The sequence below is a fragment of the Cynocephalus volans genome, chromosome 11 (assembly GCF_027409185.1).
Source record: "Cynocephalus volans isolate mCynVol1 chromosome 11, mCynVol1.pri, whole genome shotgun sequence".
NCBI lineage: Eukaryota > Metazoa > Chordata > Mammalia > Dermoptera > Cynocephalidae > Cynocephalus > Cynocephalus volans.
The window spans coordinates 118,965,533-118,991,747 of record NC_084470.1 but is presented as its reverse complement, the minus strand read 5'-3'; the positions used below and the strand labels follow the sequence as shown (position 1 = coordinate 118,991,747).

At 48.2% G+C, this 26,215-nt stretch overlaps 1 protein-coding gene across 1 annotated transcript in view; it reads left to right on the top strand.

Moving 5' to 3' along the window:
- The first annotated feature begins 4,514 nt into the window (after nucleotides 1-4,514).
- MAPKAPK2 (MAPK activated protein kinase 2) overlaps nucleotides 4,515-26,215 on the top strand; it is a 44,392-nt gene continuing 22,691 nt past the window's right edge. The window contains exon 1 of the mRNA XM_063114853.1: nucleotides 4,515-5,111. Within this exon, the coding sequence (XP_062970923.1) occupies nucleotides 4,851-5,111 (261 nt within the window). The 5' untranslated portion in view covers nucleotides 4,515-4,850. The remainder of the gene's footprint in view (nucleotides 5,112-26,215) is intronic.

Sequence of the window (26,215 nt, the reverse complement as noted above, 5' to 3'; positions counted from 1 at the left end):
GTATGTCTGCCCAGGATTTATAGCACGGGCCATGAGCATGGACTTTGGGTTACAAAGGCTTGGGTTCTGTCCTTTGCTAGCTGAGTGACCCTCTAGGATTCAGTTTTCTCATTTATGCAATAGGTGAGGATAACAGTGCATACTCTACAGGATAAGGTTTGGCTGTGAGTGATGGAAAACGTAGAATGTCAGTCACTTCAGCAACAAGGATATTTATTTCTCTTTCATGTAAAAGTCTGGGAAGGTGGTTTAGGGCTGATGTGATGGATCTGTGCTCACCAGGACACGGCCTCCTTCTGTTCTTTTGCTCTGTCAGCCTCAACCTGTAGCTTCCACTTCATGTTCCAAGAGGGCTTCTCAAGCTCCAGCCATTCAATTTCCATTCCAGGGGCTGGCCAGTTAGCTCAGTTGGTTAGGGTGTGGTGTTGATAACACCAAGGTCTGGGGTTTGATCCCTGCACTGGCCAGCTTGCAAAGAAAAAAAAATAAAGTAAATTTCCATTCCACCCAGTAGGAGGGAGAAAAGAGGAGGAAAAGGAGAAGGAGCTGCTTCTTCCCTTCAGTCACTTCTATTTGCAAGTCATTGGCTAGAAGTTAATCTCATGAATGCAACTAGCCATAATGGAGGCTGGGAAATTGGGAAATGTAATTTTTATTCCAGGCAGTCATGTGATTAGCTAAATGTCAGGGGTTCTCTACTGTCAAAGAGGGGAAAACAGGTATTGGCCCAGAAAACTAGCAATCTCAGCTACTGATCCTTAGGAGATTTAAATGAGACAATGCAGGTGGAGTGCTGGGAACAGAGGAAGCACTCAATAATCACTGTCACCATCAGCATCATCACTATGAGAAGGTGGGGAATAATTTGAATCTATGACAAGGTGTTTCTTTATTTTAACCTCATCTTGCTGATAGTCACCCTGGGCTACCTCCCTTTTAAAACACTCTGAGTTTGGGCCGAGCCCGTGGCGCACTCGGGAGAGTGCAGCGCTGGGAGCGCAGCGACACTCCCGCCATGGGTTCAGATCCTATATAGGAATGGCCGGTGCACTCACCGGCTAAGTGCCGGTCACAAAAAATTAAAAAAATAAATAAATAAAACACTCTGAGTTTCTTCTTTTATTATACCTTTAAATGTGTCCTCATGAAATAAAACTGTATAAAAAGGAAAGCAAGGAAAGGTGAACATAGGATTTAGGATAATGGTTATCTTGGGCCAGGGAAACAGAGATAGGTTGAGGGGTGTGTGTGTGGAGGAATCTAGTTAGATGTATATAATTGTCAAAGTCCGAGTTCTTATTTTGGGTAGTGGGTTCACAGGTGCCTATTGCATTATTAAAAATAATTATTAATTAACTTACTAAAAGCAGAGGTGGACCAAAGATCCAATGATGAGGGTGTGTCATCAATCAAGGATTATAATTAATGCAATTGTATGTACCTGAGGTCCTTAAATTGTCTTTGTGTGTACTATATTTCATGGCATATGTGTTTGCATATCAATAGCAGATAAAAATAGTACTTTCTATTTGCATAGACTTTCAACTTTTTTTTTTTTTTTTTTTTTTTGTCATTTTTCTGTGACCGCCCTCAGCCAGTGAGCGAACTGGCCATCCCTATATAGGATCTGAACCCGCGGCGGGAGCGCAGCAGCGCTCCCAGCGCTGCACTCTCCCGAGTGAGCCACGGGGTCGGCCCTAGACTTTCAACTTTTGAAGTGCTTTTACACATCCATAAAAACTGTTTATTAAGTATTTCATTACAGATGGCTGAGAACTTCATGTTATACAAATAGGACTTTGGACTTCTGTGTCCTGTGGAAAAATATTTCATTATTCCTTTCGATAGTCCTGCAAGGGAGGCAGGGCAGATGTTATTATGACTGTTTTACAGATGAGCATGAAGGAACTAAGGGGCAGGGGACTTCCATGAGGTCATGTAGCTAGTCAGTGTGGAAATGGAAGTCCACACTCTGGTTCTTTTGCTTGGTGTTTCTTCCTTTAGCTCAACTCACTCCTCAGTTCTTTATCCATCAGGCATTTATTCTGTTACATGCCAGGCCCACCGTGCTTATGTGTTGTGTTCATATATGTGTGTGTTTTCTGGGTGCTGGGTGTACAGTTAATGTGATCTCTATGCACTGTGGATGTATCCTCAGAGTCCTTGTGTGCCCCCTAGGTCTATTCAGCCTAGAGGGGTTTCGGTTGTCCTGTTATTCTTAGGTCATCGGGCTTCAGCATCTCCCCAGAGCTCCAGCCAGGTAGGAAGCAGCTTTGATATCAGGGACAGATCCCTAGACAGTGGGCACAAAGCAGAGGGGCAAGCCAGCAATGTCTGGATAATGGTGATATTTAATATTCCAGAATAATTTATACTGTCTGCTTTCTGAAGAGTTCTAATAAATAGTATCTCATTTAATTCTCACTCAGCCCTGAAAGCAGATTTTATTATGTTTCTCATTCTTTAGATAGAGAGGTTAAATGACTTGCTCATGGTAACTCGGCTGGAGGACAGACTTGAATTCAGGTTGCCTCTGGATTCTATTGTCTTTACATGGTGCCTTGCTGCCTCTGGAAGGGCAAAAAAGAGCTTATCGTTTTTCTAGCTTCGTGGAGAGGAGTTGATAGCTCATTGCCAAGCAATAGGATGACCCCAGTGTCCCTGTGTGAAGAAAAAAGACCAACTCAGACCAGCCCCCCCAGCAGCCCCAGACCAAGGACCTCCTTCCACTTGGAGCAGTTGGACCCTTCCAGCTCCTCATTCGTACATTCTTCTCTCAGTGCTTGGGAATCTCCTGTTTGTGCTGTGAAGAGGTGATCGCAATGCTATAGAACTGGTGAGGTGAAGGTGTTTTGCGATCCCTGTGGCCTTAGGTAGTGTTTCTGAAGAGTCAGAGCAAGCTGGGGAGCTAACTGCTTCTCATCTCTGGCCTAGGAGGAAGCTCCTGGCTGCTGCAGACAGAAGCAAATCCATCTGCCTTGGGCTCCCAGGCCCGTCTGTCACTCTGGCGATGCAGTCCGCTAGCACCTGTTTGTCTTCTCCACCAGATCAGCGTTATCCACCACCGCAGGGCTGAGCATGGCACCTTGAACACAGTGAGCACTAAATAAGTGCTGTTTGAAAGGAGCGAATATTCGTGTCAGGGGAACTATTTCTCTCCTTTGTTCATAGAATGAGCCCTGCCTGATCCAGGAAGGAACCTCGGTGGGAGGGTAACTCCTGTCCTTCACCCCACCCCCCCATTCCTGCCTCCTTGTGGGACTAGTGTCTTCTGGGAAAGGTGAACAGAGGAGGAGACACTTGAACTTGTGCCTTGCCCACCTTGGCTCAGTCCCCAAGGGCGCCTTTCTTAGGATGGTCTCTTCTCTTCAGAGTTTCGAGGGACATATTGGGGGGCCAAGCCTCATTCTCTAATTTGGCTCTATCAGTTAAGCTGAAGTTTTGTCTTCACCCATCTGGTTCTTTTGCGTTATTTCTCCATTGCTCTACCAGTCAGAGGGGGAAGTCAGCAGGGATGTATTTGATGATCATCCCTAAACCCCATGAGCATGTGAGTAGAAGCCCACTGGCTGCTTATCCTTAGGGCCTCCCCAAGCCCCTCGGCTGATGTGAGCTATGCTGTGGGTCCACCTAGATCGTTGGTATCTTCCTCAGAGACATGGGGCTAACCTGGACTAGAACTAGGTTTCAGAAATACTCACTTCTCCTTATGGCTGTTCAGGGACTAACTTTTCCACCTTGGAGATCGGAACCCGTCCCCAGACCTGCCCCTCTGTTGCATTATCACATCCAATTCTCCCCACAACCCTAGGAAGAGGTGTTGCTGTTCTTCCCATGGAGGGAGAGGTGCGAAGTTTGCTGGGGATCACACAGCCAGTCGAAGCGGCGGCCCACTTAAAGGCTGGGGATCCAGGCAGTCTGAATCTCAACCCATCCTTTTCCCCTCCCCCGCCATCCTTTTTAGTTTATTTACATAAAAACACGTTCAAGGGTATAATTACTAAATCGTTCATGGTTACATAATAATAAATCTTTACTGAACGACAGTAGAAGAAATGCAAAACTCAGTGGAAAAATGTTGAAGAAAATATTTAATATATGTCTCACACCTACTGTTGCGATGAATGTCCTCTGTACCTCCAGCTCACCCCTGAGGTCTCATCTAGCTGAAGCCTTACCAGTCATTGCTCTCTTTCAAAATACACCCCCCTCTCAATTCGCTGCTGCTGTCTGAACAGTCTAGACCACCGGACAAAAGTGGACTTTTTACCTCAATTACGCAGCTGTTTTCATACACTTCCCCTTTCCCTTTGCCTGGCCCTGGTTAAGAACTAGGATTTCCTCGTCCCCTCTCCCTGTCCCCCAGGCTCCAGTCCCCAGCCCCCGCCCCGCCCCTCCACGCTTCTTCGGGAGCCTCGCGTCCTCCCCTTTAAGGCCGGCCCCTCCCCCCTCACCCACGCCTCCTCAAGCCCCGCCCTATCCGACCCTCCCCTTTAAGGACCGGCCCCGGACGCAGACGAGGCTGTGACGCGGCCGCCGGCCCCGGGGCTGGGTACATTGTCGCGCGGCCGCTTCCCCCCGGCCGGGGCCCCGCCGTCCCGCGTTCCCCGGAGCGCCAGGCCCCCGGGGGGAGGGAGGGAGGGAATAGGGCCAGTGGGCGCCAGCGGCTCGCGGCTGGACCCACGGAGCCCCGCGACCCGCCGAGCCTGGAGCCGAGCCGGGGCGGGGAAGCCGGCTCCAGCCCGGAGCAAACTTCGCAGCCGGGCGGGGGGTGGCGGGGTCCCCGTCCGGAGCCGGAGGAGGGGGCGGCCGCTGGCCCCGCTGCCTCGGCTCCCGCGTCTCCAGGCACCATGCTGTCCAACTCCCAAGGCCAGACCCCGCCGGTGCTGTTCCCCACCCCGCCGCCGCCGCCGCAGCCCCCCGCCCCGGCCCAGCCGCCGCCGCCGCCCCCGCAGCAGTTCCCGCAGTTCCACGTCAAGTCGAGCCTGCAGATCAAGAAGAACGCCATCATCGACGACTACAAGGTCACCAGCCAGGTCCTGGGACTGGGCATCAACGGGAAAGTTTTGCAGATCTTCAACAAGAGGACCCAGGAGAAATTCGCCCTCAAAGTAGGTTTGGGGCCCCGGGGAGGGGAGGACCCCCGCGCTCTGGAGCGGCCGAAGCGCACAGTGGCTTTAGCGTCATCGTGCCGACCCTTTCCTCGGACGGGGTGTCCGGGGCGGAGGAGTGGCCGCGGCGGGGCTGTCCCGCCCGTGCGCCCGAGGGTGCCAAGTGCGTGGCTGGGGGCTGGGGGCGGGGGGCAGCGGGGAAGGTCAGGTCCGAGCAGACCACACCGCCGCCGAGACCGGGTTTCCGGTCACCTCCGGGCGTGAGTGGCGGGGACTTCACAGGTCTGTTGAGGACTCTGCCATTTTGGGGTTTGAGCGGGATCCAGACGAGTTGGAACGGTGGGCGTCGGGAACACTTGTGCTCCTTTCACCCCGTCTCAAGGAAGTGATTTTCGGGGGTTGTGGTTCCCCATCCCCTCTTCCCTCCTTTCTTTCCTTCTGCGGGCACAAAAGGCCCATTACTCATTGAGCCGGTTGGTCGGTTGGTTTGGAGAAGTCGGATCTCAGAGGTTTATTTAGCCTCGCTCCTTATTTGGGAGCCGGAATGTGTGATTTCACTTCCCTGGGCCTCTCGAGGGCAGCCGTGCCGCCTTGGGGCGCGCCGGCCCCGGGAGGTGTAAGGCTGGAGATTCCGCGGGGACACCGCCCCCCGGGCGCGGGGGAGGGATTGTTGTGATCCGGGAGCAGGCCCCCTCCTCCCTCCAGTGCTTCTGAGGCTCCAGATGGGAGGCCAGCAGGCTCCGGCGCGCTGTCTGCTGTTTCCATAGCTCCACTGATCATTGTAAGCCGAGTCTGTAAACCACGGCTTGGCCCCGTGCTGCTTCCGCAAACCGGAGATGGCTGCTTGGGTCCTGGACACGCGCGACTGATGGACAGTGGGAGGAAACGTTATTCCTGGGCTGGGGAAACCCAATCTTTTTTTTTTTTGAGGGGGCGTGGTAGGAGGGAGAATGGGGATTTAAGTGAGACTGGCTGCTTCAGAAGTTAAACAGAATGGACTTGGAGGTCTGATGAGATGGGGTGGGTCCCCAGTGAAGTGTGAACCTGTCGTTTAGGGTCACCAGTGAAACCACATTTCTAAAGGTGGCTCCTCAAGTTTGTTTCCCCTGGGGTGTCTTAATGATTGGAGGAGGAGAAATATACTTCCTGTGTGATATTTTTTTCTTTCCCTTCAACTCCCACCACTAGCTGCATTTCATTTATCAAGTACAAAATTCAGATGTGAGTTGTAGGTGGAGCTATTGGAATATACGGTCAGATGTAATAGAAACCTGATACTTTTGGGGGTAGAGGGTAAGCATGTCCAATTTCTAGATTTTAAGGCCTCCCAAATTTTCTTGCTACTTTCATCCTCAACGCTATAAGATTTTTTTGGTTTCTACTAGAAGCTCATGCTGTAGAATCTCAGTTGTTGTTTAGTGTTGATGGTTGGAGAGTGAATATGTCAGTGTTGTGAACGCTTTGATCTTGGGTGCCTTAAACCTCTTTCCATATTCATAACTTGGGGGAAGAGGGAAAGGAGTTGTTTGGATTGATTGTGGCTCTGACCTTGGGGATTGGAGTTGAGCAAATACAGTTTGACCACAGTTAACCTGCACCATTGAGGAAATGACAGACGTTTTTTCCAGGAGAGTTTTCTATCCACTTTGAGATGCCATCTGCCTTCACCCATCAGCAGTTTGGGGACACTGGCTGTTCATTCTCTTGGGTAGTTGTAATATTTAAAGACCAGAACAAAAGTTCTCAACTTCTCCTTCTATTTACTAGACACACACACAAAACCATCCTCTAAAATGCTTTTGGGTGGCAATTCAGATTTGTACTGTAGTTAATATGAGAGAGGTTTTTCTCCTTTGAATAGTTTTGAACAGAAAAATCTAGCAGTATATCAGATAACACTCATAGTTTATCCTTCTGAGTGGGTGAAGATTGAAGTCAGAGTCTGTTTTGACAGACAGCTTGCTCCCAGATCTTATAAGTTGACTCAACTATTACATTGTGGATTTCCCACACAACTTTGTGTTAAAACTTAATAATAGAGGAAGAGAGGAGGGACGAAGCATTTGAAGACTGAGAGCAGTGTCAACAGCACCTGCATATCCAAATATTGGCTAAGACGTAATTACAGTTGTCGGGGAAATCTGGTTCAAAGAATCCTGTTCCAGAGACAGGCACCAAAGAGATCTTGAATTTTGATTAACTTTAGGTGCTGCATAGTGAAATGATTTTCAAAACCAGGAGTCTTTTGATTTTAAAGCAAGGGAGGAAGATGCGGTGGGGCAGGAGGGATTACCCCATTGGGAAGGGATCTGATAAAAAAGGGAGGAGACCTGTGCTCTGCACACTGTGCTGAGGCCATTCCTGGGGTTTTAGGGCAGCAGCCGGGCTTCTGATGAGGGCTATCTTATAGCCCTGAGAGAGCTTCCCGGCTACCCTGCTCCCTGTATATGGACTGGTGACCTCTTAACCTTGTTAAGTGAAATCAGTGCTTGAAAAATGGTACCAACTCTCTCTGCTGCTTTTCTACCTCCACCTCAGAGAGGTACCACTTAAATGCTCTTGGTGGGTGTTGTGACCACACCTCACCATCTCTCCTGGCTGCTTTTGCTAAGTTCTGAGTCATACTCATACTTCCAGTCAGAGCTGCAAGGAACTTGAGAGGTCATCTCATCCAACCCCCTCATTCTGCATATGAGAAAATCAAGGCCCAGAGTGAGGGAGTGACTTGCTGGAGGTAACATAGCCACTCACTTGGCAGAGGCAGGATTAGAACTCAGGATGCCTGACTCCCAGTCTCAAGCCTCTTCCCATTTCCTAATTGCAGTGATACCCACAGGCTCCAATGCTGCAGGTATGGTGCTCCAGAGGACCTCTAGCCTGAGGAGCTTCTGTCTCACCACAGGCCCTCCTTTGTCTGTGAGGGGATGTGGGAGGGGGAGGGAGGGAGGGTTGTCTGCCATCCCCCCAGCAAAAATCCCCAAAGTTGAAAGGCAGCTTCAAAACCAACTCAGCAGCTGTGTGAGTTTTGGATCTGCATTAACAAGTTTTTTTTTTTTTTTTTTTTTTAAACCATTCCTTCCCCTTTTTACAGAGTGTTTAATAGAAATCTTACTTATTATTATTTTTTGTACAAGAACATGGGAATTTTATTAATTATTTCTTTGGTAGGGACACCTAGTCTCAGCGTAATTCCGTATTAATTGGTTGTATTCCCTGGGGGGTTCCTCAGCTGCTTCCTGCTTCACTGTGTCATAGTGACTTAGGTATTAGCTGAACAAATTTAATTAAAGCTCCCAGTGTTGTCCCTCTCTGCTGTGCAACTCTGATTAGGTGAAGCATGTTATTGCTTTACAAAATATAGAATGTTGTCGTAACTTATCTCTGTTTATCTTTCCATTGCATTAGAGAAAATAAGGTCCTGTAGTTTCTTCTCCTTTCCTTTTTCAAATCCTCCCTCCCCAGGTCACTTAAGTGCCACTGCGATGTGGCTTCCTTTGGGGTCGTGAAAGGGAGACGTTTGGAACCTCTCCCGGTTGGTCTGGACACTATAAGCGGGAACTGCCGGAGCCCCCACATCCCCTCAGTACAGGCAGCAACCTGTCCAGCACACCTGCTGTGTACTTGTGGAGAACAAGATGGGTAGTGTGGCTGGCTGAGAGGCAGTGTCCCAAATTGGGGTTTCATGGATGAAGTCACAAGTTGAAGGTTTCATTGACTAAACCAGCCTCTTTTATATCGAATATGGTTATAGGTAGTGAACAGTTTTCTCAGTATCTACTATAAGCTTAGTTGTCTGGAGGATATAGATGAACAAAGTGGCTTGTAAAGTTTTGGGGTCAAGAAACCTATCCGGAGAAGGTGAAATTAACAAATGTAATCAGGACTACACTGTCCAATATGGTAGCCACTACCCACGTGTGGCTATTTAAATTAAAATTAACTAATGTCAGTGAATTAAACTAAATTAAATTAAAAATTCAGTTTCTAGAAATATTTGAATTGTTCAGTAGCCACACAGGACTAATGGCTACTGAATTGAACAGTGCAGAAGAACATTTCATCCTTGCAGGAAGTTCTCTGGGACTTTGCTGGTCAAGCGGTAAATTGTGTGCCTCGGAATAGAGCTTTGAAAGAGGGAAATCTCTGAGGATGGAAGGAGCTGAGGGAGGCTTTGGCTGGTGTAGTGGGACATCACTGGGCCTCTGGGGACTGAGCAAGTCTGCAAGAGGTGCTGGTGGAGTTGGACCTGGCTAGAGCTGAGAAGAGGAGCAGGATGTTGGGGCAAGCGGGACTGGTGGCTCAGAAATGAACCTAACTCATCTTGGTGTCAAAGCAGGCTGTCAAGTGTTTGGGGCACATGAAGAAGTTATAAGAAGGGTTAGGAATCACTGAGGTTGGGGCATGCAGATTTTCTAGGGAAGGGTCTGGTTTCTGGTTTCAGAGACCGTGTCCCTCACTTGGGAGAAGGCTCCATGTATGTCCGCCTGGGCCCAGGCCCTGTCTACTGCAGCAGGGCTCTTGGCATCCACTGAGACAGGATCAAAGCCGGGTCAGCTCATGGTCCTTTTTTGCTTGTGAATTCTGGGCTTTGACAGAGCTTGAAAATAATCTCCAGCTAAGATCTGGGATCAGTGGCTAACAAGAGGGGAGAGAAGAGTAGTCCCAGGGCCTCAGGGCCAGTTATTGGAGGGTGTCTGGGAAACAAAGGAATCCTTTTTAGGAGGATAAAGGTATTGGTATCCATGGTTGAAAAGATGTTTTGACTACTTGGGACCTGAAGGGTTGGGCCACAATCAGGTGATGATTTTACTTAAGAAGCAGGTGTAGGGGATGCAGAAGAGCCAAGCCTCAGGACTCCTGGAGGCAAACTTAATCCCTGGCCAAATCCTGCAGCCAGAGGAGAGGCTAAGGCTCCTATTATCTGCAGAGCCCAGGGGTGTGCAGGGTCTGTGCAAGGAGGAATGTCAGCCAAGGTGGGGAAAAGCAGGGCACCGGGTCATCTGCACCGGAGTCGTTTCACAATTCCCACGCACTCTACGTGCTCTGAGCCAGGATTCTCCCTGGTGACTTGATGTCTGTGGCAAAGGATTCACACTTTCCTGCCTCCCTCTCTTCCGCTTCAGGCCCTTCCAAGGGTCACGTGAGGTCTCTTTTTTCCCCCTTCTTCCCTGTACTATGCCTTTCCAGGTGGGAGGGAAGTGGGTAGGCAGGGCACAGTTGTTCTTTGAAGGAGCTGTAGCTGCTCTTGGCAATGGTTTAAGGCCCAGTGGTAAAGGCACCTCATACCAACTTAGAGTTAACACTCTCTGGTTTTCTTTTCTGACTCCTTCTTTCTCACTGAGGAAGAGGCTGGGCAAGTGCAGAAATGGGCAAAGAAGAGGCTGGGCAAGTGCAGAAAGTGGCATGTCCAAGGTCTTATGTGGTGTTGGCATGTCTAGGTACCTGGTTTTCTGGGTCTTGCTCTTGGTCTGGGTTCCATGGTTTTTTTACTAGGGGTTAGTTGTACCAGGATTATAGATCTGTCAGTCCAGAACTGAGCTCCACTAACCTGTCACCTAGGATCTTTCCACATAGGTCACCTTGTAAATGGGGACATTAGTAAGGAGAAGCAGTCACACCACTGGACAGCTTAATGTACTCCAGGTGTATAACCCAAATCAGATCACTGTGCCTCTTCTAGTCTGTAGGAAGGAAATACTATAGGAAAATACTGATATTTTGTATTTTAAGATATATATGTGGATATAAATATGTAGAGATGAGCCTTTTACCATGGGTTATGTGCTAGATAAGAATGCAGGAAAAAAAAGGTTCTAGTCTTTGTGCTCTGCTAACTAGTCACGTGACCTAGAGTAGGTCAGTTAAACTTTCCGGGCTTCAGTGTACACATCACAGGGTCAGGCTCCAGCGCTCCTTGAGCAGAACAGCCTGGGGCAGTGCTGTGGAGGCAAGGGGCCGAGGGCAGGAAGGATCCTTGCTGATGTGCTCCGTGTCTGACCATCTGCAGTATCTGGGCCAGTGTGGATGTTCTTTTGACAGGCTTAATGCTGAGTTCCAGGGTAGCTTGTATCCAGTTGATAAATAATCATCACTGCTCAGCTGCTCCTTCTTTTGTATGAAGACTTGGAAAGTGTTCCAGCTAGTGAGTCAGCAGAGAGGATGGACTGTGTAATTCAGTGGGGTATGCACATTCTCTCTTGAAATCAGGAGAATCTCATTGTAGTGGTGGTGCAAGGCAGAGATGAAGAATTCTTTACTTTTCTTACTCCAAACCCCTTTCTCATTAGAAGTTGTGCGGCATTTGAAGGCCACTATGGTTGTATAGGCTGTGCCCTGCACAGGGGCACCTGGCCGACGGGGTGAGTGAGGGCTGAAATCTAGCCACTGTCCACTTGCCAGGCTTTGCCTTGGTGTGTACCTCACTTCATTCAAAGGGGTGCCTCTAATTCACACAAAGATATAGTTATAGACTGGGGGTGTTCTGAGGTGAGAGTTAGAGACTCCTTCCAAGAGCTGATGAGGAAATTAGGATTTACGTTTAGGTACCACTCAGCCCCCCAGACATGGCTGGGTAAAAGAGATATCAGGAATCCAGGGAAGCAATAGTAGAATTCATGATGTCTGTTCTCTTTCTCCTTCTTCCTGTGCACTCAAGGCTAGAGCAGTGGTTTCATTCAGCCTTGGAGGTTTGGACTGTGGGTCCCTGTGTACCAGGCCATTGGATCTGGTTGGAAGAGAGGCAAAGCAGAAAAGGGCATAAGGTTGGGCTAAGCCTCTGACAGTGTAGAATTCTTGGGGTCTTTATTATCTGATCCAGTAAATGCCTCTGTGTGCCAGCCGGCAGGTGGCAGAGGCTGGGACGTGGCCCCAAGGTCAACCCCTATTTGTATCTGATGTTCCCCTCCAAGACCAGCCCAGCTGTGTGTTTATTCTGCCAGGAACCTGAGCTCTCCAAAAGGGTCATAGGAAAGGGTGTCTTATTCTATTTATTTATTTATTTTTGACATATAACTGATTATACATATTTGTGGGGTATAGGGTTGAATATCAGTACCTGTGTACAATATGTGATGATCAAATCAGGATAATTAGTATATTCATTATTACAAAACGTGATCATTGTGATCCTTAACCAATTTCTCACTAAACCCCTTCTCCTCCTCTTTTCTCACCTGTAGTAACCACAGTTCTCTTCTCTCCTTTTGAAATGCAATGTATTATGGTGATTGTTCTTTCCTTCTTTCTTATTTACTTTTTTAGCTCCCAATAAGAAGTGAGGACATACATTATTTCTTTCTGTCCCTGGCTTATTTCTCTTAATATAAGTTTCTCTAAGTTCATCCATGTTGCTGCGAATGGCAGAATTTCCTTCTTTTTTATGGCTGCGTAGTATTCCATTGTCTATGTATACCACGTTTTCCTTATCCAGTTGTCTGATGAAGGACATTTAGGTTGGTTTTATATCTTAGCTGTTGTAAATAGAGCGTGATAAACATGGGAGTGCAGGTATCCCTTCCACATGATGATTTCCATTCCTTTGGGTATTTACCCAGCAGTGGGATTGCTGAATCATATGGCAGTTCTATCTGTAGTTGTTTCAGAAACCCCCATATTATTTTCCATAATGGCTGTACTAATTTACTGTCCCACCAACAGTGTAGGAGTGTTCCCCTTTCTCTGCATCCTCACCAGCATTTGTTATTCTCTGTCTTTTTGATAATAGCCAGTCTGACTGGGGTGAGATGATATCTCAGTGTGGTTTTAATTTGCATTTCCCTGATGCTGAGTGATGTTAGCATTTTTTCATGTACCTGTTGGCCGTTTGTATGCTTTTTTTGAGAAATGTCTATTTAGCTCCTTTGCCCATTTTTTAATTGGATTATTTGTTTTTTTACTGTTGAGTTGTTTGAGTTCCCTGTATGTTCTGGATATTAATCCCTTGCCAGATGTGTAGTTTGCAAATATTTTCTCGCATTCAGTACATTGTCTTTTCACTCTTTTGGTTGTTTCCTTTGCTGTGCAGAAGCTTTTTAGTTTCATGTAATACCATTTGTTTATTTTTTCTTTTGTTGCCTGTGCTTTTGAGGTCTTATTCATAAAGTCTTTGCCCAGTCTTACATCCTGCAGTGTTTCAAGGGCATCTTATTTTTAAGGGACATTTCCAGGCATCTCTGTGGCCAGTGTTCATCCGGGACTCATCTGGCAGGGGAAGAGTGGTGGCCAAAGGCGGAAGCTACACAGCCACTGCACCCATTGGAAGCCTTTTCTGTCTCAGAGAAGATAAGATAAGGGAATAGTAGGAGCTATGCTATTGATCCCATCTCTCTCTTTGGCTTATCTCCTTGGTGATTCTTTTGAACATGAAGCGAAGGTGAAATCTCTTCAGTCCCAGGGAAGGAAGTGGCCTGAAAGGAGACTGACTGACATCCGTGTGCCGACTTCTCCACCTTCATCCTCCCGTGGGGCTCTGTACCCTCCCTGCTCATCTGCAGGCAGATGATTGGGTTGATCACTTTGTTGCCATTTTGATTTTCCATATTGCTCCCAGCTCAATGGGACATTTGCTGCCTGGCCTCCTTCCCAGGGCCTGGGACTGTTACTCAGCCCCTCTGCCCCAGCTGCTAAAAATAAACCTGCCACTGCTGCCGTCTCCCCTCACAGCCAGGCCCTGATATCTGTCCCAGGTCTTCTTGCCACACTGCAGAACTGTTTGTCTCACTTTTCACTGTTGCCCTCCCCATGCGCCCCTTTCTTTCCAGTCTGAGCTTGGTAGGTGGTTTGGGGCCAACTCGCTGTCATGAGTGCTGGGAGATGAGCTGTGGCTGTTGCTTCTCCAGGTGTGCATAGATCTGTGTGTACAAAGGCTCTGTGGAGCTGCCTTTTTTATTCTCCATTAGGGAAAGGGAAAGGGCTAGACAAAGAGGCGGGCGAACAATCTCATCAGAGTCCATTAGACCTTGTGCTGTACTTGCCTCTGACTCTGGCTTCCTCCAACCTCCACCTTTAAGCCAGAAGGTGTGTGGGGTGAGTAGGAGAGCCCTGGGGCAGACTGTGCCCCCAGCCCTCACCCTGACTGCCATGTGACTGAGCATGCTACCTGCCTTGTGTTCCTGCCCTGTTGCTAAGTTAAACTCTCCACTTCTGCAGTGTGGGGCGTCAGGTTACCACATGCAGAAGTGTGACTTCATCTTGGTGGCTTCCAAGAATAACTGGGCCTTGGCTCTCAGAGCCTCCTTCCTGAGTCAGATCATGGCCCCTGTGGCCCTCCCAGCTCAGCCACCTGCAGAATATCACAGAGAGCATGGGTCCCTTCCACCTCCTAACAGCAGGGGGCCAAGGGTATTAGTGATCTGTGCCATTGAGATGTGGCCTCTTCCTCTACTGCCCAGGGGTCCTGGAGATCTGCAGAGCAACGTGAGAAAAGGGGCTCAGGTAGTTGGAATATCTGCTTAGCTGATAGACACTGGGCAGAGTGTTTCCTTCAGCTGGACTTTGACATTCTCTTCTTTCTGATTTTTCCAGTCCCTGGACAGGTGTTGGTACTAATCATGGCACAGGAGAAATCTGTGCCTGTGTCCTGGGATTAGGGTTTATTTGGGGGAAGGGTTGTATGGGGAGAGTGATGGAGCCAAGAGGGAGGAGTTGGGGGGCCCTCTGCCTTCAGCTAGTTACATGTTTGGACCCAGTCCCCACAACTGCCTTCTCCCACCTGTACCCCTGGCCTCATTTCCTCTGTAGGGAGAGATTTAACTGCCAAGGCCCATTGGCCTCTGGAGCTGGGTGAAGTTGCTAAGAGTTTATTTTTAACTCTGACAGAAGGAGCCCCTGTCCTTGGAATAGCCATACCCTGTCTCTTCTTCCCTATCCCAGCCTCCTTCCTTGGCTTCTGTGACTCTTCGAAGAAGGCTAGTAGGATTCTAGAGGCCAGGTGTCGCAGGAGCTGGGAAAGGGCAGCCTCTCTTAAGTGAAGAATCTGCAGATTGCCTGTCATGCTTGGCTTCTGCAGAGCACAAAGGGTCTTGGAGTGGGGGAGGAGTGGGGGTAGCCCCGGGCATCAGAGGCCACGTGTGTGTGTGGAACTTAGACCATCCCAGGAATGAAGGTGGACTGGTGAAGAGACCACGTGTGCCCTGGGGCTTGGAGTAGCCTGGATGCTCTGCTGTGCTGGAGAGGCTAACAATGGGTCATCTTGTGCCTTTGGTCTCTCTCACTCTCTTTACACTCTCCTTACAGGCACCCAGAGCTATGGCAGGTGGAAGGCCACAGGGAGAACACAAGTGTTCGTAGTGAACCTGCTTTGTAGACACTTATGCTTTCAGAAATGCCAAGTGTTATTCCCTCTGACTGCCAGGCTCAGAGCGTCATGTCCTTTCTAGTAGAGCCTACCTGTGACTCTCAGTGACTTCCCCTGACATGCTTTATGACCTGTGTTCTTAATGGGAGGAGGAGCGGCAGGGCCCCCTTTCCTGGCTTTCAAACTGTCCTGACTTCATGGACTTGATTTAGTTACTTGGCTCAGATTCTTTAAAAGAAAATAAAATGGGGTTTGAGATGTAATTAGAGAAGGAAGGAGTGGTGGGGGAGGGTAGTAGAAACACGTGGCTGACTCAAAACCCTCAGCCATGGAATGTAGGTCTTGCCCCCTCAGTTCCTTGGCGTGCAGTGGGGGATTAGTTTGCCTAAAGCCCAGCTCTGATCATGTAGCTTCCGAGCTTAAACCCTTCAGTGAGTTCCTTCGCCTGCTGAATATATGAGATACCCAAATCCTTCCCAGATCTGGTCCCTATCTGTTTTTTTCTGAATGCATACTTTAAAACAATGTTTTATTTTTTACCCCCAGCTTAGTGGCTTATATATTTTGTTTCCTAATAGGACTGTTTGCCGACCCCCACACCTCTGCATCTATCCCTGTGTGTCTTTTGGGTGCCCCACCCCCACCTGTCTATATGCGTCTGTTCCACCCGGTGCAGATGCTGCTCCTCTGTGAAGTCTTTCACACCGGAAGCGGATCTTCCCATGCCTCCCCATCGAACTTGCCGAGATACTCTTACCTTTTATAACACATTTTAAATGCATTTCTCCATGTGCAAGGTGCGTCTTTAGATTTTTGACTGGTCTGTAAATTCCTTTAAGACCCACATCTTCATTATTTTTGTATCCTCTTATTTCCATGTAGTGAACCTGTGCCCTCATTAAAAAAAAAATTCATAGGGTATTTTGGCTCTGTGCATGATACCTAGCTACACAATAAGGGTGTGATAACTGAATAAATACAGGGTACTAATAGTCATCCTCAGGGTTGGGGCGTGTGGCAGCTCTGGGAGTGAGACAATATTGGGCTGGGCTCTCTTGAGATCAATCTCAAGGGGTATAGTGAAAGTCCCCTTAAGTGTCTGTCCCTGTTCTTCCTCCTGTCTTTTGAAAAGCTGTCCTCAGAACGGTCCTTTGGGCATTTCTTCCCTGCACCCACTCAGTTCTGCTGACTCAAGTGAGCGCTTTCTGTTTTTGCTTACGGAGTCCTGGTTCTTGTAAGCGCCCTGACCACAGTTTCCCATTGATACTTCTCCTCCTTCTCCTGTCTGTTCCAGGGGCCCCTCCTGTTCCTGTTCAATTATGGAGATGACCCTCCTGCCCCTTTGAGAACTTTAACTGAGGGAGGGACAGATGTGGAGCTTGCCAACTTTCCTATAGCTCTTGGCATTTTCTAGTTCACTCCAGACACAGCAGACACACACAGATATAGTCCAAGTCTATTTGCTGGTCTTGGTCCTGTGTGTTACAAGAGGGACCAGTGTTGAGGACCGAGTTGCCAGGACTGAGGTCAGAGGTTTTAACCTTGTGGGGCTACTTAACGCTGTGCCTTAACAGATTTGTACAGGAAGGAAAATCTGGGACTGAACTGGAACCTGAGAGACCTGGCTTCTACCTTCTACCCTTACCTGTATCGCCCTGAGTAAGTCCTAGAACCTGTCTGGGCCTCACTGAGTTTCCTCATTTGTACATCAAAGGGATCACACTTGACCTCTAAGGACTCCTGCACTGAGGCCTTTCTTCATCACTGTTGCTGCATCTGCACTGCTGGGAAATGACCTGATGCTGCGAAAGAAGTGATCAGCCTGGGTTCCAGGGATCCCTGGGAACTGGGAACCATCCTCTCTGTCCTCAGTTTCTGCAGGCCAGTGTTGTTTCACCCGTTTCCTGGCTGCAGTATTTTTATTCATTCAGCCAATGTTTATAAGCATTTATTCTTCTCCATGCCTGCCTCTTGTCTTCCCTGCTGAGTGGCCATCAGGAGGCCCAGATGGCAGGATTAGCCTAGAATAGAAGAATAGTCAGGGTCATCCCCTTGGGTTTAGACTCCTTTAATACCTCTGCTGTATGAGATGAGCAGAATTTAGAACAATGGAGATTGATTCTTTCTAGCAGCTTAGACTAGACTCCTGCCTTTCTAAGCAGGATTTGCCTTAGGGTGCCTTCTATCCCCCTGAGATCCAAAGCAACTTACTACTCAAGAAAATTAATTAGCAGTGCTAAGAATGACTTCTGCAACTTCCCTAAGGATAGATCAGAACAGCAGATTGACTTTTACAACAGTCTTCTATCATTCAGATCACTGTTGGAAGTTTAGCAACTCTGTGAAAGTTGACTAGATTAGTAATGTCTTTATGGCGTGGTGTTAGGTGTTTTACTTACACTGTTGTTAATCCTTACAATAATACTGTAAAGTTCTCGTTTTACAGAAGAGGAAATATGTTCAGACGTATTTTAGAATAATTCATTCATTGGCAATGATTTATTCAACACCTACTAAGTACTAAACATCATTTTAGGCTCAGTGCATACATCAGTGTATAAAACAGACAAACACTAATAATCCCACCTGCATGGAGCTTGCGTTCTAGCAGAGGAAGACAGACAAACATTAAATGGCACAGCTTGTCGGATAGTATTAGGTACAAAGGAGAAAATAAAGGAGGGAAAACGGCTCTAGAATGCTGGGAATGTATGTGTGGCATCACAATTTTAAATAGCGAATCAGGGAAGGCTTCACTGAAGAAGTGACTGATATTCGAGTGAACCTTGGATATATTTGGGGGCACCAGGCACCAGGGATAACAGATGTGTAGGCCTGAGGCTCTTAGAGGTGCGAGTGTCTAATTCTAAAACCTGGGCTCCTTATAGCTCACAGTACTGCCACTCTAAGAGTTCTGTGACTGCATTATAGTTCAGAACTTAGTTTACCTAGCAATTTATGCTTTATCATCAAATACTTATGGAATGCTTATTTTGTGCAAATTGCTACAATGATAAGTATAAGTTGTAGGCACGGCCTTTGGGAATTTACAGTTGAGAGGAGTGAACACCTGTGTGTATAAAATGAATGCAAAAAGACTGCCCCCCCCTTCTGACTGTATGCTTTCACACATTTTTCCATTTGACTTGGAGGCCAAGTGGTCTGATTCCTGGTTTCACATACAAAGAAAGAATTTCAGGGATTTGGTGGAGTGGCAGAGTCAGGGCACCAGCGTGGCCAGTAAGGGATACAGAGACACATGAGGGGCTCTTTCAGGTGGGAGGGGGTGGAGGGTGGTGCCACTCTACCTGGAGTGGGCAGAGGATACTCACACACCTGTGACACACCCAGGGGAGGGTGCGGACAGAAGTGTGGCTGGTGGGGCGGTTTCTAAGAAGTGTGAGGGTTAGGGTTAGGGGTGCTTCCTTCTTTTCATTTGGCTGAAGAGGGAGAGATGGTCTTCCCAGGAATCTTTCTGGTAAATAGGAAATGTTTGGGACTGGGTGTTAACTGACCATCGCATAGGGCCAGGGAGGAGTAAACAAGGGGGTAATAAAAAAGAAATGGCTGGGCGGAAGCTGTGGCAGAGGTTTTTATTCTCCTTTGGGCCCTCATCGGGCTTCTCTCTTGCTCTGAAGAATCTCATCCTTCTTGTGTTTAGCCTCCTAGGTAGAGGAGTGGGCAGGCCGCATGCAGGGGACTGGAGGCTCCCTGGCTCTGGCCATGCTTTCCTCCTGTGTCTCAGGAGCTGGACCAGTGAGCGAGCAGAGGTCAGGGCTCGGGATGGAGCTGATGACCGTTGGTGCAGATGGGAAAGTGCAGCAACGGGCTGGGTCTGTTTTTTCCTGAGCATGTGCTGTGATAAAGGAAGTTGCAACATGTTTTTTCTTCTTCTGTCTTCTTTTTTTATACAGTAAAAAGGGGGGAAAACCATCTTCCAGTAAACTTCAGAAAAATATCTAGTCTTTAACGGATGGTTATTGCCCCACTCCCCCACAACGCTTTTCATATGTAGTCGGTCTTTCCTCCCTTTCTCCCCGTCCACAGTCTCCCTTCCCTCTGGGAGATTGTGTCTCTGCAGCAGGCTAGCTACCTTTCCAAAGAGGGAAGTAGTTGATGACTTGGACTGAGGGAACCTTGAGAAAGCACCTTATTCATTGCCCTCCAGGTGAGAGAGGTCTGTTGCACGAACTCACCCATGGAAGGTGGCTGGTCACCTCTTTCTTGACACTGAGAGCCATTTATTTACCACGGGTAGTTCCTGATCCCACCTGGTGTGTCTTGCTGCTTTGTCGGTATCCTGGAAGGTTGAGGCAATACTTGTTTTTTTAACTCTGATAACCGTTTTGTTGGTAGATTCAGTATGTGTGTCTAGGCAGGTGCTGGGAAAAGGGGCCCTAAATGTGTGTGGGAGGCAGAAATCAAGGCTGGAATACCGTACATGTTAGTCTGGAGTCCTTGCTCAGGTTTTGGCCTGATTTTGGCCTGTGTGCTGTAGCGGGGCATGGATCCAATTGTGTTTGGACATATACTGATGGTATATTTTCCTGATAAAAACTTTTGAGGTCTGTAGAAATAGTGGAACGATCCTTCTTTCCTTCCTTCCTTCTTTCTTTCTCTGTCTTTTTTTTCTTTCCTTTTTTTTTTGGCGAGATTTATTTCCTCTCCTTTGGATTTCTATACTCCAGTACAGTCCCAACGTTCCCATACAAACCAGCTTTGAGACTCCAGTTTTAGTCAACTAAGGGATGTTCTAGATCATCTGAGAGTAAGGTCTGCTTACCGGGGGAAGATGGGAAATGGCATCAGGAGTCAGGCCCCACTGCTCTGCTCAGGATGGGTGATGGCTGCTGGTGTTAGTTGCTTTCTTGGGCAGAAGAGGGTGAAGTCCTTAGAAGTGAGAATTTTTGTTTAGGCTCTTTGTTCCCTGTACCAGTTGCCTATAGTACAGTTGACACAGAGCTTCTCTGTCCCCGTTTTCTTTGAATTCAATCTCTCTGTTATCAGGTAGGTCTCTTCAGGCTGCAGATGAGCTCAGGGAGGGTGGTGGTGGAGGGAGTGGGGCCAGAATTTGCTTGTTTGCCTGGACTCCACAGTGAACACTTAAGCTCTCTTTCACAGGAAGCAGCATTTGCCAATATGGTAGCCATCAGCCACATGTGACTATTAAAATTCATATTTTGAAAAACTTAAAATTCAGTTCCTCAGTAGCACTAGTCACACATTTCAGGGGCTCAGTAGTCAGCCAGTGGCCACTGTATTGTGCAGCACAGAGAGAGAGCTTCCCATCATCATAGAACATTCTCTTATATGGCACAGGATTCTGAGATAATCATTCTATACCCTGGTAAAGATTCATCTGAGTTGGAAGGGGATGGGGAGAGGTTTTGAGGCCCAGGTGAGAGGGCAAATAGAAGGTAATCATTTAGAAAAGGATCTTAAAAAGTATTTAGTTTGTCTTGTTTGGAAGTACATTCCAGCAGATGGTCATCTGGCCCATTTGCTCCCAAACCAGGTCGATTGTGAGAATCACTTGTAGGTAGCATTTCAACAGATTGCTGGGCACCGTTCTTTGTATCTAATTGAGTGGCATTCAGCAATGTGTATTTTTAGTATGTTCCCCAAGTGATAATTATCTAGGTTTGGCAGCCACTGATCTATTTAACCTATGGTTAAATTCCTCCAGTGATGGGGGAGCTTACCCCTTTTCAAGAAAACCTTACCATTAAAAAAAACTTGCTGTTATTAAAATTCTGTGTTTACTGAGTCCCAAATTGGGTTCCCTGACTTTATAAAATCCTTTGGTGCTCGTTGCGTTTTCTAGAGCCTCACAGAATGCACCACCTTCTTCTGCACTTGGTGAATCTCAGGGGAACCTGACAGGGAGAGTCCCAAGGGCCGTTCAGCTGGTGTGGGCCACGTGTCCTCTCCACCTCTCTGCGTCCTGCCCCACAGGAAGAGTCCCTGTTTCTCTGCATGGTTAACACTTGCTCCTCGAGGGCACCAGCCTGGTTTCTTCAGAGACATGGAACCTCATTTATCCATTCCTGGTCTGGTATGACCACAAACCTCACTTCAGTCTAGAGACCTTCAGTAGCCTCCCCTTACCTCCCGTGTAAAGCTCAAACTCCTACACTTGGCATTCACACAATTTGGTTCTGGCCACCCTTTCCACCCTCACCCTTCCAGGGATCACTTCTTCCCACTCTGCTGGGCATTTGTATGCTCCCATATTTTCTCCCAGGCTTTCCGTTTGTTCACTCTTCTGTATTCTTTCTGGTGGAATTGTATGTATCCTTCAAGGCTCATGTTAAATTTTACCCGTCCCCTCTGCCTGCTTGACTGCTATGAATTTGAATTACAATCACTACCATGTCCTCCCTTGCTAGACTGAACCCCTTGAGGACAAGAACTGTGTCTCCCAGTGAGAGCACAGTGCCTGGCAGTTCACTGAAGTGCCATGCATGCCTACATATGTGGAACCGTTTCTTGCTTGTGTCTTTTTTTTGGATTCTGGGAGCCCCTTTCCCGTTACCAGCATTCTTACACTCAGTGGCCTGGAGCCCCGATGAGAAAAGTACAGTTTAGCAGCTGATAATTAACAAGCAAGGCATGTCTTGGCTGCCTCAGAGACAAAACTGGTATTTAAACAATAGAGTTTTAAAAATCAAGTATTAAAGTGTCAGTTTCAGAAGCAGCTACTTCCAAACATAACCCTGCCCAGTTAGAGAAGATAAGTGGAATAATGAGTGGAGCCAGAGAATTCTCTCTGGCCTTAAGAGTCCGGGGGGAAGAGGGTTGGGTGTGCTGTTAGCAGGAGCCCCAAAAGGGACATTTATGTTTCTGCTGTCTGGGTTGGGGCTGGGGCTGGTTGAGTAAGTGGGTAGGAGGTGGTTCACTAGAAAGTGTTCTTTTCCACTCCTAGTTGCAGTAGATGGGACTAATTTTCCCAAGTGGGCAAGAAGAGAAATTGGGAAAAATAGGGTAGGAACAAACTCTGGCCTTTATCCTAAGGTGATAAAACACACACTTTTGTATCAGTGATAAACAGAGACTGTTCAGTATCTCATCTTGTTTTCTTCCGATGCTATTGGGGGTGGGAGAGGAGAGCTGAGCTCAGGGCCGCCTCCCTTCTAGGTCAGAACCAGAGCATGAGGAATTCCCCAGCCCCTTGATAGTACCCAGAGGCTAACCACAATCTCCATCTCCGCTGAAGGCATTCTAAGAAACATGCATGCCAGGAACAGTTCATGTCTTCAGAATGAGGGGAGCCTGTTCAAGAGGCAGAGGCTTCCTTTGTGAGAGCTGGGTGGGGGGGAACTGAGAGTACCCTGCACCTGTCATAGGGGGGCTCACCTGCTTCTATGCGGAACTTCAGAGGTCAGTGGGAGACACCCTTTCAGGGTCTGCTTCGTAATGAATGAAGTAAAAAGCTTACCCTAGGAAATCAAAGAGGCTGCTGAAGGAGTCTTTCCCACAAGTTCACCCCAGGGTACGTGGGCTATATTTTTCCAACCCAAAGTTAGGGTTTGTCTGGCAAACAGTTTTTCTTGGGGGGAGGGTAACTACTTTCAGATCCAGGAGAAAATCTGAGATACATAGTTTGAATATGAAAGTACTAGACCTTCTGGGAAATTCTGAAGATTTATGCCATGTCTGAGTGTCTCCTGCTACCTGTCCATTACATGTCCCACAGTAGGAGAAGGATTGGTTGAGAAGTGTCCTGGGGTCCCCTTGCAGGTCAGGCTTGGTCGGCCTTTCTCCTTCCTGAAAGGATTCAGGTTTCTCTGCTGGAATTAGTGGTGTGGGTGGCTGAGTTCACCCAGCTGTCCTGTGATGGTTATGGTGGTGGCTTCTCACTGGCCGCAGGTGTGTACATTGAATGGAGTCACCCAGTTACCCTTATAGCCAAATGCAAAACAGCTGGTGAGGTCTGGAGTAGGGTGGGGGAGGACTTGATAAGGGAATAAAACCAGCTGGCTCATCTGGGGGTTGAGCCCTTGTCCTTGGTGACATAAACACAGATGATCCACAGCCAAGGTTGGCTTGAGTGTGTGCATAGGCTCAGTCCCTTTTATGAAGTTCTGATGGTCCTTGCAGAAACTTCACCACCACTTGAACTAAATAGTGAAGATATCACAAGTGTGTGTGCATGCACATGTTAGTCTGTTCATCTGTTCAGTGGAGGCTTATTGAGGGGGAACATGTAAGTAAGGTTTTTCTTATATACTGCCAATGGTAGAAGAGCCATGTGCAGGGAGTTGTGCGAGCACGGAGGGAGCGGCCACCCATTTCTCCAGGCACAACGCCAGTCCCGAGATGCTCTGTGGTTACATGAATCGGGGAACATTCTGCAGTTCACATAACCATATTAAAGGCTCTGAGAAGTTCTGCACTAAAATTAGAATTTGTTTAACTTTGTTTAACTTAGCGTTTTTGGCATATATATAGGATCCCCCTCACTTTTTAATCACTTATTAACATCTTATAGAATACTATATGAAAAATGGCATTACAATCTCCTTGCTCTGGGAGAACTGTCCAGTCATGCAGAGAGAAAGTCACCTAACTCTGGGTCAACACAGTTTGGTTTGAGAGGTTCGAAAGAGTTGTGCGTGTGTGTGCTGGGGGGTATGGCTGGAGGGCCTCCGGCAGGTGGTTTCTATTGAAGTTGGTCCTGCCTGCATCCCTGTTGGCTTTGTGCTTCTGGAGAAGCTTTTGTCCTGGCTTGAAAACACTGAATAAGAGCTACATCTGTCATGCCTGGGAAGCGGCAATTTGCAGTGTGGGGGGTGAGGGAGTGGTTAGCAGATACCCCGGCTTGAGGCCCAGGCTGCTGAGAGCTCCTCCACATTAGAGAGGGGAGGGGCTGGGGATGCAGAGGCAGCTGCTTGCTAATCCTGGAAGTGGAGGAGAGCAAGATTTAGCTCTCTCATCTCTCTGTACTCCCCTTTTCCGATGGGGAGATTGTGTTGACCCTTGAAAGGGCAGCCAGGGAGAAGCAGGTGGGCTGGGTGTTTTCTCCTCTTTCCACCAACCAGAGGGCGTCTGGAGGGTGGACCAGGGTGGAAGGGCACTTAGCTTTTTATTATCCAGGGGAGCTGAGATGAAGGCATTTTGGTTTAAATTTAAGGAAGAATTCAGAGTTGTGAAATGGATTTTCTTAAGTTTGTGGAGTTTAAAAATTCTAGAGCACTGGCTAGAATTGTTTTCAGATACTTGGTAGCAGGAGGTGAACGTGAATGATTGGTCCCCCAGATGGCTGGCTCCCTGAGAAATGCCTGAGAGACCTTACTGGATTCTTCACTTGGAACAAACCCAGGCCTAGGGAATTCCCGGAGCCTGTTGCAGGCCTCTACACTCTTCTGGTGCAGCTTTGCCGGCAGGCCATGGTTATGTCTAAGGAAATCAGCAAGGAGAACAAATGGCAGTGTGGTGTGGGAATCAGTCATGCTTCCTGGGGATTGTACTCTGCCAGGGTGAGAGACCTTAGTGTGATTAAGGCAGGGCCGGGATTTCCTATCTCTGTTTGATGGATTTCATTTTTTTTAAGGCTGTTTTCCCCTTTCGACCTTCCCACAGGATGGGCAGTTAGTCTGTCTTCAGCAGGAACTGGGGTGAGGTGTCCTTCATCTCTCAGCTTTTCTGACCTCCTGTCTTTCCTCAGCCATGGTGGCCCAGAGTCATTCAGATGGGGGAGGAGCAAACCCAGTCCCTCTGATCATTGCCCTTTGGTGGAGAAAGGGCAGATGCTGTTCCTCTGTTTGGGAAGCAGGAGTATTAGCTGCTACTGCCAACTGGGGTTGTATTTACGGACTGCCTGGCTCCAGAGTCTCTAGAGGAACCGGCAGCCCTGACCCCCTGTGGACTTGCTGGGGTCTCCAGGGAGGGAGCCTTGCCAGGAACCTCTGAACTCACTGAGGTTGTTGTTGGGTAAGGGCGGAGAAGGCCTGGGGAGCAGCAGAGGAATGAAGGATGACTCTCTGCTTCCCCCATCAGCTGGGGATGCATCACCCCTGCTGGGAAAGCATTCAGGCCACTTGTAGACGAATTGGTCATTATGGAAATTCTTTCTTGCTCCCGGAGGGGGGGGGGGCCTTTGCTCGTCAGGAGAATGTTCAAATGAGCCCTTCCCAGTTCCTGGCAGTGTGCACTAAGCTGTTGCCCCTCAAGGCTAGAGGGCAGGGCGGTGCCTGAGCCCCATTCCTGCCATTGCTCTCTGTGGTGGTTCTCCTCTCACCTGCCATTCTGCCTTCCCAATCAGCTCGGCAGACGATTGTGGTTCTGGCTGGTGCCGTGGGCACGTGGCTGGGGGAGGGGTGGCACTGCACCCTCACTTTTCTCTTTCCCACTGGTCCTGGCCTTGTGGGGCCTGTACTTCCTGTCATGGCCCTGCTTGCAGCTGGGGCACATCTGGACCTAGACAAGGTGTCCTGTTGTCTTGAGTGATGAGGATCCCAGATTTCCTCTAGGTGACTGGCCACAGTTATTACAGGCGAGCGGGATTTTTCCCAGCCCAGGAACTCCAGAGATTTCCTCTAGGCTCCCATTTCTGAATCTTGACCTCTGATCAGTCTGTTGCCCAATCCACCTCCTCCCAGGAGAATGGTGGGAAGGAAGTCCTGCCAGAAGGTTGTTTTCAGTTTGTGAGGTAATAGTCCTTGGTTTGAGAAACAGATATGGTTCCCCTCTTTTTTAAGATCTGAGGTTAGAAGCCGTAGATTCTGGTTTCCTTGGAAACCAGGGTGGCTAAGGCAGAGAAAGAAGTGGCTGGTTGTAGGTACCGTGATCTAGGAGGGGTTCCCTTGGT